The sequence below is a fragment of the Typha angustifolia genome, chromosome 7 (assembly GCF_048772165.1).
Source record: "Typha angustifolia cultivar Huaian chromosome 7, ASM4877216v1, whole genome shotgun sequence".
NCBI classification, from domain to species: domain Eukaryota; kingdom Viridiplantae; phylum Streptophyta; class Magnoliopsida; order Poales; family Typhaceae; genus Typha; species Typha angustifolia.
In genome coordinates, this window is record NC_133245.1 from 994052 (window position 1) to 1010221 (window position 16170).

The 16170-nt window shown below is 41.2% G+C and overlaps 2 protein-coding genes across 2 annotated transcripts; one reads left to right on the forward strand and one right to left on the reverse strand.

Moving 5' to 3' along the window:
- Positions 1-7186: 7186 nt before the first annotated feature.
- Positions 7187-10883, reverse strand: LOC140763071 (small ribosomal subunit protein uS5c). Its single transcript, XM_073101108.1, has 2 exons — positions 10153-10883; positions 7187-7670 (listed from the first exon to the last, which is right to left on the reverse strand). Exons 1-2 carry the CDS (start codon positions 10812-10814, stop codon positions 7421-7423), a joined length of 912 nt encoding a protein of 303 aa, XP_072957209.1. The 5' UTR covers positions 10815-10883; the 3' UTR covers positions 7187-7420.
- Positions 10884-12095: 1212 nt separating this feature from the next.
- On the forward strand, positions 12096-16074 carry LOC140762202 (phytosulfokine receptor 2). The gene has a single exon (XM_073099842.1). It carries the CDS (start codon positions 12706-12708, stop codon positions 15838-15840), a length of 3135 nt encoding a protein of 1044 aa, XP_072955943.1. The 5' UTR covers positions 12096-12705; the 3' UTR covers positions 15841-16074.
- The last annotated feature ends 96 nt before the right edge of the window (positions 16075-16170 follow it).

Below are 16170 nucleotides of genomic sequence, written 5' to 3' on the forward strand. Positions count from 1 at the left end.
TACCAGGCTTTTATGCAGTACGATAACTCCCAAGGTTTGGCTCATGCGATTGCTCCAATTGACCAATCTTTCCTATATTGGAATTCTGGCTCAAGTAATTGGCCCGAGAGTAGCAACTATGGCTCCTCACTTGCACCTCTAATCTAGTTGCAAAAGCTTCGATCTCATGGGGACTTGACTTGGTTTCCTTTCGTACTTGCTTAAAGTGTTCGTTTGAATCTCAGTACACGTTTGCATCAGAGAAGACTGGAGCTGGATCGAGCAGTAGTAAGTTGGCATTTCATGTTGTATATAAGGATGGCATGCACGATGGGATTCTGGTGCAATATTGGTTATTAATTAAGTGGTCGGGGTCTTCTTCTTCTTCTCCACAAGAGGATTTGATCAGATCATACTGGTGTAGAGCAATTAGGAAGCTAGTAAGTTATTTTTCTATTGCTGGCTTTGAGTGTTTGTGGTGTCTCACTTATTGACAAAGAGTGTTATTTTTTCTCTTTCTTCTTATTGATGGTTTACATTAACTCGAAGGACTATTATCTCATTATATGCTTAATTATGCGTATCCTTTTGTCCTTTTGAGAAATAATTTTGGTGTGCAGATGAACAAATTTTAAATTCTTGCGTATATCACACACTCGTAGTTTACACTTTGAAGTAGTCTATGTATAGAACATAAGTATAACTTGAAGTACTTCACTGGTTTGGCAGATGAACAAAAGTTTAATTCTTGGGTATACCACACACTCTTTTAGTTTAAAGTAGTCTATCTATAGAGCCCTATGTCTCAGAAGAAAAAGAACTTTAGTGATGTACCCCATGAGATGAGATAAAGCAGCTTCTTCTCTTTTCTGCTTGTCAGATAGCAATTGGACCAGTTAGGTTAGCTGTGATTAAAATGGTAACTTTGTCCCGTGGTCACTGATCTCTTTGTAGATGTACTTTTAAGACTACTAATTGATGCAGCTAGCAATCAAATAGAATTTTATGTATAGATGCATAATTAGTAATGCTATATATGCAGCAACGCTACTTATTATTCGGACTGAAATTTATGACACTTTCATAACAATGGCAAACATGAATACGAGTATTCTGAGACCTTCATTTTCTTGTTGGGATTGTATTATGTTTGTCAAAAATCAGAAAGAATGGAGGCAAGTGTGGGTATTCGCTGTTTAGTCAATTTAAATCGTTATTTCTTTGTTAATCCAATTACTTTGCTCTTTGAAGTCGTTCCGGGCTTCAAAAAGTGTTCATATTTAGCTTTCAGAAGTTTCAATAAAGCACTACTTACATACACTGAGACATAGAGAAATAAGACAACAACATTGATTTCCATTATCTTATTCATTACATTCATTTGATTATGGGATAGTTTCACTTAAAACGTCCGAACTATCACTCATTTTTATATACATCTCATGAAATTTTATTTTTTTTGGGATACTTGTAGACTCCCTAAATTATTATAAATATATCACTTTGACACTACAACAGAAAAGGAAAAAGACACAAGTGTTATATGAATATAGAGTATAAAGGGTACATTAATATTTCTCTTTCTTTCTTCACTTAAAAGATAAAAGTATAAAAATTACAAATATATTTACATAGTCACACGACAGCTTATTAATAAAAAGTATATGAAAAACTAATACAAGGGAGATGTGAGAGATTTCTAATAGTTTAGGAGTCTATGTACAAAATAAATGTTTACGGATACATATAGAAACAAGTGATAACTTAGGGGGTCAAAGTGACAGTATCTCTTTAATTAGCTCGTTTTTGTAGCACATGATCAAGCATGATTACAGACTATTTGGTCTCTATTCGTTGTGGAAGTTGTGCTATATGTAAGACTTAATGCAAACAAAGTATCTGTTTCTAGGCTACTCGATCCAGTTTGCAAAGTCGTATACTTAATTTGCTTTTCTTATCAGTATTAAAAGAATGAGAGATCTTTCATTCTGGAAAAAGCTGAGAGAAGATTAGGACATGAATAATCACATAATCAAGTGCTTGCACCGTGTTATAGAGTTTCTCCATATAGATAGATACATACAAAGATGCCGTTGAGCAAAATGCTGGCCTCTTCCTTGGTCTCAACTCAAATGGCTCAATCTCATGTAATGTCAAACCTGAAGTTGTGATCATGAGAATATTCCACACTAAGAAGTTGATGCAAAAATGCACTTCGTCTTAGTAGTTGTTTTCGATTTTTCCTTCTCAATCAACAATACATACTTTTCTCAACATACTCATCCTTAGTAAAGCCATTTGCAATCATTGGTTTAGAATTTTATAGTTTGTATTCTCTGCGGAGCTTGTCCTGCGCAGTGATCTCTAACTTTTACTATGCCTTATTTCGTGAAAGATCCTTCTACGGTTTATGTACATCCAGTGATCCAGATACACCTATATATATTCTGAATTCTACTCTACTACTCGTAATGTATGTGAAAATACGCCAACTTTGGTATGTCAGTAATATTGCATCACAACTAATTGCCATAAACTATCCAGGCCTATAGAGTTTGTGAAGAACAAGATGCGAGCATAGGAGCCCTCCAAGAGCCTGTACCCGAGAAAAAGGAAACACGAAAAAACTTTGATGTGCAAAGCATTGATCTAGACTACTACTTAATACAGAAGGTCCTCGTGCCTCTTTCCCAATTCCCATATGTTACATGTATACCTCATGACAAACTTTTTAATTGATCACCAACTATAAGCCTAATTCCGTGTATATGACACTTGTCATAATTAACTAACGAATGGCAGACAAGAGCTACAAGGACACTGTCAACAAATGTACTCTTGACAGTCAAAAATAGATAGTCAAAGAAAAATTGGATGCTTTTGCTAATGTCACAGGCTCAAAAGCAGAATTGGATACTATGGACTGTCACAGACTCACTCACTCACAGCAGCTGACCTTGAGAAATGCTAGTTGCATAATTAACATTGCAAGCATAGATATATGAAGTTAAGAAATGTTACATGTACCATAGATGGCCATTTAGATAACTAGAAGGATTAATCCATATTGCAGCATGCTATTTCTATTCTGATAAAATTGCATGTTTGTCCATCTTCACCTTGCTTATTAATTTCCAAACTTTGGAAATCTCGTAGGAAATTTGTTACACCTCACCAACATAAATAAAACTAGAATGGCGCCAATATGATTTCATGCACTTATGTTATCTACACATTAGTTGCATGCAAATTTGTAGAATATTGTAATTAAATATCAGGTCGTTTAACTTGTTTAGATGGAGGCAAAACATGTAACATGTCATGGAGACCTTCTTAATTTCATACAAAACTAGTAAAGTAAAAAATGAGATATACTAGCTAAAACCTGTGAAACTACCTTATACATATATATATACATCTATATTACCTTGCATAAATATATATAGTCCGAAAATGGAAATCGACAAATTTAAGCTAATCACTATATCTCCAACCAAATCAAAGATGCCTCTACTCGTATCGACTATCGATACGGATGTTATTTGAAAATCCAAGGATATATTTGCTTTTCATATTAGCAACACAGCATATCGAGAAGTAGCTACACCGTATATTAGATTTGTCGCATCTAGTATTTGATTTATACAAGAAATATAGTTGCTATTAATCCAGATCCAAGAAAAATATGTATTTCCTTTGCTGATGATACAGTGGATCAGAAAGTATCTACACTGTATATTTGAATTGTCGCATTCACGTATAATTGGAATTTTAATTATTAATTATAAACGTAATTATAAAATAGGAGGCATACTAGTCATAAACTTAAAATATCCAAATATGCCAATGAATTATAGAAGAAAATTGTGCTTGAACATTTTTGTTGCCCAGAGCATTATTAGCCATCCTTTTATATATTTAGCTTCTAAATTGTGCTATTCATTGTTAAATTAACAGTAAATTACCAAGGAAATGCCAGAAAAATCCAAAAATTTCATGATTAAGGTTAATTACAAGCAAGCATATCATCTTAGGAGATCAATTCATCACTGTCTAGCTAATAGAAAGCCACAAATAATTCTGAGTCTATCATCAGAGTACGAAATTAATAGATTTTTGAAGGCATACGGTATATAATTCTTTTATTTTCTTTTTAATATAGAAGTAGAAGTTTTTGGATCTGTTGTAAAGTTAAGTCGTCCAGCGCAGAGGAAATCGGCTATCTCAGAATTCAAACTGTGGAAATGCATCAAAAGCCGTGCGCTAGGTACGATCATTAAAATGCATGCATGCGTGCGTGCTATGTTTTTTCTCACTTTTTCCAATACTATGTATTGCTACATGTAGCCGTTGGTTTACGTGTAGAAAGATAGACTGCAATTCAGGTTGGCATAACGTACAAATAAAGAGAAACATATGTCATTAAAACGGAACACACACATATATACACATATATATATATATATATTATTCTTCAGCAACCATTCAGGACAAAAGCAAAACACAACGACAAAAAATAAAAACAAAACGAAAATTATATTAGAAAACAAACAACAACTAGGAAACAAAGTTTTTAATTCATGACACTGTTCCTTTCTACTAGCTCTCTTTTTCCTCATAAGACTGCGCTGCGTCGAGTATTCTTCATTTTTCTCCAGCTGCTACACTTACCTCATCTTTTGGCCCAGCTACGTACGCCATCTTATAATTAAACCCAATCTCTGGATCTCATTCTATCTCTGTATCATATAACAACAACAACTACTTCTTTTTCATATATTTGAAAGTAAAAAAAGGAAAGGAAGAAGAAAAAGGACCCAAGGCAATATGGAACGGTTGCTTGCTTGACGACTCCACCCACCTACATGAAGGATGACGAAGTAGTAGTAGGAGGAGGAGGAGGAGGAGGAGGAGGAGGTGTTGGAGGAGGAGGAGGACGAGGGGGGAGAGGAAGAGGTGGTGCAGCACCATTACCACCAGGGATATCACCACCATTTCCAACCCCACCCAAGACTAGACGATTCCAAAACCCATCTCCTTCTCCTTCTTGGTTCCCCCCTCCATTAATCCCAGTATTATTCATAGGCGCAGCAGCAAAGAAAGCAGAAGCAGCAGCAGCAGCAGCATTCATCTGTTGATCCATATTAAATCCACGCATAGGAAATTGTGGATTAAAAGACTGGAAAGCACTAAATCCACCAACAAATCCACCGGGATTAAACGGCGGTAGCCCAACACCACCTCCCAGAGCCACACCACCTCCGCCGCCGCCGCCACCGTAAAACATCGGTGGCGGCAGCAGCATAGGGTTAGGGTTAGGGATGTGGTTACTAGAGCTAGGAATTGCGGCGGCGTCACTGAAGAGAATTGGATTCTTGGGTTGGGAGCCGGCCTTCTTGCTGCGCTTCTTGATGCCGCCGCCCCCCGCCGGTATGTTGCGGAGGGTCCCGCCGTGCGTCCAATACCTCTCACAGTCGCGGCAGTAGTGACGCGGCTGAGAGGTGTTGTAGTTGTTGTAGTAGCAGAATTTGGTATTGGCCGACCCACACCGGGGGCACTCCAGCGTCGGATGCTGCCCGCTTTGCCGAGGCTTCCTTCCTGCCGCCATAGCCACCACTCTCAATTTTTTTTTTATCTCTCTCTCTCTCTCTCTCTCCCTCGCTCGCTCTCTCTCTAAATTGAGATCACGCAAGAATTGAGAGAGATGGAGGAAGGCCTAGGAATGGAGGGGGTATTTATAGAGGTGACAAGGGGCCAATGGGTCTTTGCATGCAGATTTGCAACAGGAGCATATCACTTCAACGTGTCTAGCAATTCGCTCGGGTCAGAGAGATGGACGGCTCTCGATCTCTAATCAGAATTGCGCAGGGGAATCTCAAGGTCGGTGCAAAATAGGAATTGAATCGAAGGAATCCACTGAAAGATTTGCTGAGATATTCTACCCGCTTGGCACTACTATTAAGTTGCATCCGCTCAACTCGGGCAAGTACCCCAAAAATACAACCACGGATTAACTAGGGGTATCTCGCTTGCTCTACCCATATCCTTGTGCATGTTAGGAGGAAGAGGAGGAGATGTAGTCTACCAACCTTACTATTTTCTCAGAGAGGCGAGCTCGCCTCCTCTTTCTTCTTGCCTTTGGTTTCTTTAGGAGCGAAGGTTTGGATTGGGGAAGAAGATGGAAGAGAGAGAAGGGAAGTGAGTAGAGGAGTCGTCAGATGTAACAGAAAATGACACGGTAGCAGTTGTGAAATGGTTTGTGACAAGTTAGAGGGGGGGAGAGAGAGAGAGAGAGAGAGACAACTACTGGGCTTTGGGAGATGGGCCCAATTAAACCAACGGAGAGAAGGGAGAGAGAGGGGGGGCGGCGGAGACACGCCTACCATTGTGGCATTGTGTCAGAAACTCTCTCTCATCTGTCTATCTTTTTCCTCTCTCATAACTGTCACCACTTACTCATTTGTCTTGAGAATTTTACAAATAATACCTTAGATAAAGATAAAATTATCCGAAGGGGCCGGGTTCTTATCTGCAGAAATGAGCAAAATTTTGCACGAGGTGAGACTCGTAAATATTGAAGTTGTAGGGTCCTAACTGGAAAAGTTACCGTCTAAATATTGTTGTTATGTGCGAGTGAAGATTCCAAGAGTTCTTATTAGTAAGTGTGTTGGAGCCCGCCGTGCGACTGGAATTGGGTGGTAACGGACGTGAGGAGGAGTTCGTTGTGGAGGAATGGCGAAGCACGTGTCTTTAGCTCCTGTAACGGACGAGAGGGTTAGAAGAAAGATAAGTGGGAGGCCGGAGGGGGGGTGACGTTATCATCCGTTGAGGCGCAAAAAGTTCCATTGGCTTTGTGCAAGGTGACGACGAGAAGCAGCGGGAGTGTTATATATGCTCACGCTACTAAGATGCCACCATACCTCTCTCCATATGACCGCTGCTTTTGAAGCGTCAACGTTTGTTACGTACGTAACTGAAGCTTTCCCATGAAACGAATTAGATCAAATTTCCCGGATTCAGATCCAAGATAGGAAAACTTTTCCTCCTTTTATTTTATTTATTTTGAAATATGAGCCTATTTAACCAAGTATAAAATAGAATATTGTACTGCTGGTTGAAATAATATCATTTGGTTACTAGCTAGGTAAATTGTAAGTTTGATTCCAGCATCTCAACCACTCAATAAACACTTTGTTGGGCCATACAATGATACAAATAGCTTAACATACACGACCAATTGGTCTTCTTTTTCCTTCTATTTCTGCAGCTATTTATATTTCTATATGTAGCTGAGAAACAAACTATCGAGCATAATTCTGGAGATTGGCGATTCTGAATGAACATTAACTCAAGGAAACTAGTTACAATCTTCTTTTCATCAGTACAATTGCAAAAAGGCAGTAATTAAACATGATAAAGAATCTGAGTTCTAATGTGTTGTTCACTTCCACAATTCCTCCATTGGAATTCCTCGTTCAAGTGCAACATCCCGGAACTGCCTCATTTTTGACACTGCAACTACAGTGGCTCTAGCATTATTAAGAGCATTTTTACTCCCGATTTGTTTCCCGAGAGCATTCTCAACTCCAGCCATTTCCAGTACAATCCTCACAGCTCCACCAGCAATAACACCAGTACCAGGTGAAGCAGGCCTCAGCATGACCTTTGCTGCTCCATAATCTCCATCAGCTCTAGAGTTGGTTTTGGGCAAACGAAGAGGCAAAAGCAAGTCAAGATTTTTTTACTATAGCATATTGATTGAAAAAAGAATACATGAGAGCAACCACATAAAGATAAAAAAAAAAGGTTTGTAGTTCAACAGAAACAGTACAATTCCATGCTGATATGCTTATCATGTAATGGAACTTGAATAATTATCAGTTGGCAATTCATTTGGCTGGTGTAAAACATAACCTGAGTGATCTCCTATACATTTATTTGTTAACATGACCCAGTCAAGACAAAATCAGTTTGATGTGTTGACCAATTATGGAGTGGTAAAGTCAAGGAAAAGTTAAAAAGTTAAATGCTTTCTAGATCAATTTGATGTGCTGACTGACTTCAGAGTGATATCGAGAAGCTACCATTATTGATAAAAGCATAACAGTAAGCAACAGACTGTTTTAAACAGTTCAAGTATAGAAGTTATTACATTTAAATTTATCACATTCAAGATTCTCTAAAAACGACTACAATATTTAGCAATGATCTCCATAACTCATTTTTCATATATAAGCATCTAATTGACATCTGTTTGTAAAAACTGTCACCTCTTCCAGTCTCTTCAGAAACATCCAATAAAATTGTCACCTCTTGAAGAGGTCTACTCAAATTTAACTTGTGCTCTAATCTATACATATGCAAGGAAAAAGCTTGACTATAGGCCTCCTGTTACTGAGTATATCTAGCAATAAAGATTTCCAATTTGACTTCTCCGCTTGTTTCAACAAAGATGCAAAATCTCTAGTTTACACCATGAGCAGTGTGTGGTGTGTGTGTGAGAGAGAGAGAGAGAGGGAGAGAGAAGATAAATGTAGACGTGCACAAACAGAACCTTTCTGGGATAAAATACTTCCAAAAACCTAGTAAATGTTTTGTCTATCAGAAATATAAATGCCATACACCTACTGGCGAAACATGATATAAGTCCTTAAAAACGATCAAACTGGAGATATGAAATACAAGCTAATTAATGTGGAAATCCATACAAACCTGAACAAAAAGCTGAGATGATTTTTCTTTTGGCTATTCATTTTATCGGTTTACGAATCTGATATTCTTTACATCTGACACTACTGATCAAGGAAACATTAAAATATAGTTGTACAGAAAATCCCACACAGAGACAATTGTACATAGGTTCTCAAAAGCACACAGGAGAAAACACATCATCATGGAAGGAGAAGGAACTAATGTTCCGCTGGGGTACTATTCCAAGGTGAATTTACAGCTTGATTGATTGCATTCACTCCTCCAAGACATGCTCTTGAAAAGATTGTTAGACAAATTTAAGTAAAAGAATTTACCTTACATCATCAAAGTATTTTTCCCAAAAATATGATATTGGGCATTGGCAACAATGCACATAACATGGGATTCGCTGTAGCAATAATCATAGTTGAAAAGAATTGATGCAAGAGTTAAAGCAAGTTTCATATACTGGCTTTCACTCTGAAGTAAATCCTTCATGAATTAGTGCATCCCATCTAAAATTATTATGAAGCAAGGGAAGGTATTCCACAGAAATCCAAGTTGCTTCAGTGTAGAAAGTAATTCTACCTTAGCAAAGTATTAGTTTAGTCTCATGAAACCAAGAATCATAAAAATTACCCAGGACATCAGAAAATCAACAGGACAAAGGCAACGACTTCTGATGCAGAGGAATTACCCATGGCATAAAAAGTGAGAGATAAATGAACTAAAGTAGTAAAGTACCAAAATAAACTTTTAAAAATGAACCAAAATACCCTTAACAGCCTTTATGTTTTCCAGTCAACTAAAATGGATCCACTAAGCTATATACTCCATTTGTAACAATGATACCGCTCAAAAGCTCATTGGCAATCTTGCAATTGGGTCTTGAAACAGTAGGTATTCAAATATCTAAATGGGAGAATTGAGCTCTTTAGTCCCATCATATTGGTTTCATTGGCTCCCTCTCTACACATGCTGCACCCACCACTACCACAAAACAAAGTGCGTGCAACTCAAACAAGAAACTAAACTACTCATTCCATTAGATGATGCAGGGCTTAAGCTTCATAATGCCATTAGAGTCTAGTTGATAATCATCAACTTCTAATCATCCAACACCAATCAGAGGGACTGTCTAAACCAAGTTCGGTCATTAGGTTTGAAGCAATTCAGGTCAATAATTGTTTTCTTCTTCAAAGGTCAATGACTTATCTTAAGAGTGAATCTAGTGTTAGTAAGAAAATTATCAAAGATGAAGACAAATAGTCTGCATTCCAAACTCCTCGCATAGCACATTACATTTCATTCTTGATGGATTAACAAATCTAGAAAAAGCTCCATACCAAGGAACTACTTCAAGTTTGAGTAACGCAAAACCACATTCAACTTTCCATCAATACAACAAACAAAAGGAAAAACAGCAAATTGCAAACACCAGAAAAGGAGAACTGGGTTCGCTAATCAAGTCGAAGTTCTCACCTGTGAGGGAATGTGGAGTACTTGGTCACAGGCACAGTGATGATATTCCTCCTCGCATTCGCCGCCGACTTAGCGATCGCATCCACCACCTCCTTCGCCTTTCCGACGCCAACGCCGACATGCCCCTTCTTGTCCCCGACCACTACAATGGCCCTAAACGACAAATTCTTACCTCCCTTGACGACTTTAGTAACCCTCCTCACCTGCACAACCCTCTCGTCAAACCCATCGTTAAGCTTCTCCCTCTTCCTTCTCCCGAGCAGCCCGCTCGATTTCTTGAGCTTCGAGTCCATGGCGAAGACGTCGTTCCCAAGGACGCTCTCGCCGCTGAACGCGGCGCCGTATATTTCCTCGTACGCGGCGGCGATCTCCTCCTCGGTCTCCGGCGGCAGCTCGTCGAAGGCGGGAGGCGGGACGTAGCCTTCGGGTGGGGAAGGGGGATCGAAGGGGAGTTCGTCGGCGGGTTCAAAGCTGTCGAAGTATGTGGTGGTGGCGTCGGCGGAGTTCCGGACGGAAAAAATGGTTGTTTTAGAGAGACGAGAGGGGGAGGAGGTGGAGATGAAGTACGAAACTTTAGGTCTTCTGGGGAGGAAGGAGGAGGAAAGGGAAGGTCGTAGGGAGAGGGAGGAGAAGGCGGCGGCCATAGCTGCAGCGGAAGCCATTCCGTTGTCTCACCGACCACTACACCAGAACTGGGAGAGAGGGAGAGAGGGAGAGGGAGAGGGAGGAAGGCTTATCTAGAACTATATCCTCAGAGAAGTTTTGGGTACGAAGGCCAATTTAGCCCGGGATAACCAATGGTCGGGCCGGGCTAGGTGGGCAAAAGTGGGCTATGTTGCCCATTGGATAGTCGGGCTCGGGCCGTGCAAAGTAAATTGGGTTGGGTGACGCGTTCAAAGGCTTATGACTTGCAATACTAGCTCGTCATTAAGAAAAACACCTTCCTCTTGACAAGCCATGTTAGGTGATCTCAGTTGACTCATGGTCCGGCACTGTCACTTTAAGACATCGAATCATCGATCAATATCATTGCAGTATATAACCTTACACGAGTACTATTTTCTCCTAACACTTGACGACTACACTTGACTACGTGATAAGATATTTAAACATGAGAAACAAAAACACAGTAAGCCCACAATAAGGGTGATAACTATCCAACAAAAGAATGCCTCAAGAACCCCAGCTGTACGAAAATCTCCAGCGGTCTGACCTGCACAGGATCAGCTTTTGCCTTTGCCGGTTCTACAAGGTTAGTCATGTGTGGGGTCCATTGGGAGTGGAGTGGGGATCACATGCGGTGATTCGAAGGACACGCAAAGCAGTTGACTTGATCCGGATACCCTGGGAAAAAGGAAACCGCTCCGCTGCGTCCGCTCACCGCCAATTCCAACGCGACAAAGAGCCCGGTCCGGTCCATGGAATCTGACCCGTCCGGTTCCACTCTGATTCGGTTTCTTCTCTCTAATTTGATAAAAAAAAGAGAGAAATAGAAGAAAGAGTAGGATACAACAAAGTAATATCTATATATCTATATATATATATATAGATATATTTAAAAAAAGTAGAGGGCATGAGACCTGTGAGCAAGCAACTAAAAAAGACAGCTGAGAAACTTACTGGTTTGGTATCTGGTAGCAGCATCACCCACTCCATATTGAACAGGGGCCCATTACCAACCAAACCTAACTAAGCAGTCAAAATCCCATTTAAAATAAAGGGTCGTTACATGTTTGGCCACTGAAAAGTTCCAGAATGTAACGTCCGCATAAATCAGCAATACAATTGAGAAGATTTCCTAGCACTTTTTTTTAAAAAAAATCTCCATTTTCTTGAAAATATTATAGTTGTCACAGGTCGTATGTGATCCATCATGACTGCCAGAAAAGTAAATCACATATGATCAAAAAATTTAAATTTCTCCTTTTTGACATTTGTTATGGTTAACATTAACGGTGATTCCAGACCTCATCAACTCTTCTTCCTCTCTCCTCCATTTCTTTCCTGCTTACTATGATTCCATCTTTCTGACTCGGAGAGAGCTTCTCCTTCCAACAGCATTTATTAACTTTGGGAAAAGCAGCAACCCTACCCTACTAAAAGCTCCCAGTCTTCCACTCTTTGGAGTTTGGACTCTCTCTCTCTCTCTCCCTCTTTTTTTAGTCCCACATCTCCAAAGATAAAGATTACAGAGAGAGGAGCCCCCAGAGCTTCTCAAACAAAGCCCATATGGCCGACGAGGGCGAGAAAAGAAAAGGGAAGAAGGAAGAAATTTTGGCATAGAAGGTGGGTCTTTGTTGGGTCCACAGGGCACCCAGCATCCAGCACCCTTGCTTCATCCACAAGCCCTCTTCCCCTCTTCTTTCCATGCCAGTCTTAGAGCTCTCTCTTTCTCTCTCCGTCTACTTCTTCGTCTTCTCCTTTCTTTGGTTCCTGAGTCCTCTTGGGGATGTGGGTCTTTCTCATCTCCTCTTTTGGCGACTACCCACATGCATGAATGCACTATATAGTACCCAGTTCATCTCTCTTGGGTCTTCTTAGAAACACTTCCAAATGGGATATCCCTCTTCCACCACTATTGCCTTCTTCTTCTTCAAATGGGTCTTCTTGGTTTGTCTACTTCGCCCTTTTATGGTTCTCGCCTTGCTGTGCCACCCCGGGGACCTCCGGGCACTGAGGGAATTCTCTGGCAATCTCACCGATGGCAGCATTCTGTCCAATTGGTCCGATCCTAATCTCTGCTGCGGCTGGGATGGCGTCCTCTGCTCACCAGTCGTGGACGGCGGTTCAAGGGTTTCCATGCTCATCCTTCCTGGCCGGGGATTAGCGGGGTCCATCTCGAGCTCTCTCGGCAACTTGGTTCATCTCCGGCGCCTCGACCTCTCCCGTAACCTCCTCGCCGGCGGCATTCCCTCGGAGCTGTCGACCCTTGACCGGCTCGAGCTTGTTGATCTCAGCTACAATGGACTATCCGGCCCAGTCGCCGCACTTGGCGGCATGAGGGCGCTTCGGGCGGCAAATATATCCTCCAATTTATTCAATGGCTCTCTGGTTGATCTCAGTACATTGGCGAGTTTATCATACTTCAATGCTAGCAACAATTCTTTCACGGGGTTGATCGATCCGGACCTCTGCGTCGGCTCTCCGGCGATTCGGGTCTTGGATTTATCAGCCAACTCGTTCTCCGGGCCGCTCCCGGACGGCGGCCCTCTCCGATGCAATGCTAGTTTGCAGGAGCTTTACCTTGGTTACAACTCGCTATCAGGTAATCTCCCTGGATCTCTCTTTGATTTGGTGGCACTGAAGAACCTATCACTTTCTTCGAATAATTTCTCTGGTAGTATTAGCATCAGGATTAATCTGCTCTCCAGACTTAGAACATTAGATTTCTCTGGCAATCAATTCTCTGGCCCTCTTCCTGATGTGTTCCAGAACCTCACAATGCTAGAGCAGTTGATTGCTCACTCCAATTCTTTCTCCGGCGACCTCCCGCCTTCCTTGGCTCAGTGTACTATGCTTAAAGAGCTCGACCTCCGAAACAATTCACTAACGGGTCCCATCAATCTTGATTTCTCTGGCATGCCATTCTTAAGTTCTCTTGATCTCGCTACAAATCATTTCGTCGGTCCTCTTCCTATTAGCCTCTCCAGTTGTCAAGAACTGAAAACCCTGAGTCTTGCTAAGAATGGCCTATCTGGTCAAGTTCCAGAGGAGTATGAAAACCTTGTATCGCTTTCGGTAATATCATTGTCTAACAATAGCTTCCAGAACTTACCAGGGGCACTAAGCGTGCTCCGGCGGTGCAAGAAACTGTCTACACTTATCCTCACCAGGAACTTCCATGGAGAAGAGGTCCCAGAATACTCTGATGGATTCAAGAACTTGGAGGTACTGGCATTAGGAAACTGTGCTCTTACAGGCCAAATTCCCCTCTGGTTACTGGATTGCAAGAAGCTGCAAGTCCTGGACTTGTCGTGGAACCACCTGAGCGGTTCAATTCCTCCTTGGATTGGACAGCTCGAATACCTGACTTACTTTGACATCTCAAACAATTCTTTGACTGGGGGTATTCCGAAGAGTTTGACGCAACTAAAGAGTCTTGTTCTTGCTCAGCCGTTCCCATCCTTGAACTTCATCGGAATGCCATTATATGTTAAGCGTAACAAAAGCACAAATGGCCTTCAGTACAATCAACTCTCAAGCTTTCCTCCATCTTTGTATCTGAATAACAATGGATTTAATGGGACAATCTGGCCAGAGTTTGGAAATCTAAGAGCACTCCATGTGTTAGATCTGAGCAATAACAACATCTCTGGAAGCATTCCTGACACCCTCTCTGATATGGAGAATCTGGAGGTGTTGGATCTCTCATGGAATCATCTCAATGGATCTATCCCCAAGTCTTTGAGCAAACTTACCTTCTTGTCAAAGTTCAGTGTAGCCCATAATAACTTGCAAGGGGATGTACCAACCGGGGGCCAATTCTTCAGTTTTTCTAACTCAAGCTTTGAGGGTAACCCAGGACTTTGCAGGTCATCCGGTCCTTGTAATGGAAGTCAATTGGCAATGACCCAGAGTCCTGAAATCCAGTCCAATGAGGGTGGCAATAAGATGAGAAGAAGTAGCATACTTGGAATAACCATCAGTATCGGTGTGGGTATTGCAGTCCTTCTAGCTGTTGTCTTGCTTAACATGTCAAGGAAGGAGGTCGGATATTTAATGGATGAAGAGGATGTGGAAGACAGGTCAAGCAGATCATGCGACTCAGGTTCAAAGTTGGTAATTTTCTTTCAAAATTCTGAGGCAAAGGAGTTAACCATTTCTGACCTTCTGAAAGCCACAAACAATTTTGATCAAGCAAATATAGTTGGGTGTGGAGGTTTTGGCCTGGTATACAAGGCATATCTTCCCGATGGTACAAAAGCTGCAATCAAGAGGCTTTCTGGTGACTGCGGACAGATGGAAAGAGAGTTCCGGGCAGAGGTAGAAGCGCTCTCAAGGGCTCAGCACAAGAACCTTGTTTCCTTGAAGGGTTACTGCAGGTATGGCAATGACAGATTGCTGATCTACTCCTACATGGAGAATGGGAGTCTTGACTATTGGCTGCATGAAAGGGTAGATGGTGGGTCTCTGGTCAGGTGGGAGTCCAGGCTTAGAATAGCCCAGGGTTCGGCAAGAGGATTGGCTTACTTACACAAAGTCTGTGAGCCCAACATCATCCATCGCGACGTGAAGTCAAGCAACATTCTCCTCGATGAAAGATTTGAAGCTCATTTAGCAGATTTCGGTCTATCAAGGCTTATCCATCCCTATGACACTCATGTGACAACTGACCTGGTGGGCACCTTAGGATACATTCCTCCTGAATACAGCCAATCTTTGACAGCCACTACTAAAGGAGATGTCTTCAGCTTTGGTGTTGTTCTATTGGAGCTTCTCACAGGCAGAAGGCCGGTAGATGTTTGCAAGGCAAAAGGTTGCAGGGACTTGGTTTCATGGGTGATTCAAATGAAGTCTGAAAAGAAGGAAGAGCAGATATTTGATACCATAATATGGAACAAGGTGTATGAGAAGCAGCTTCTGATGGTCCTCGAGACTGCATGCAAGTGCATTAGCCCAGATCCGCGACACCGGCCCTCGATTGAGCAAGTTGTTTCATGGCTTGATGCTGTTGGATCTGATGCCTGACCTCTGACCTTGTTAATTTGCCGATCAAGTCCAAGGAGAGTGACCTCGAAGTTTCTTACTCCAATTTTGAAGAAACATATAATGTAAATAAATGTTCTATTTCAATATCATCAGTCAGGAAATCAGAACATATGTTTACCCTTTGTTTTCTATCCAGTTAGCAATCTTCTTTTATCAAAACTGCTGTACAAACTTCAACTTGGTATACCAATATTGACTGCTCATTACTTGAGAGATCACAGGACAAGGTTGCTTTTGCTAATTGGCACTGTATGCAGTTACTATCTAACTATAGTTTTATATACAGGACCTAATGAGGTGGTTGTCATT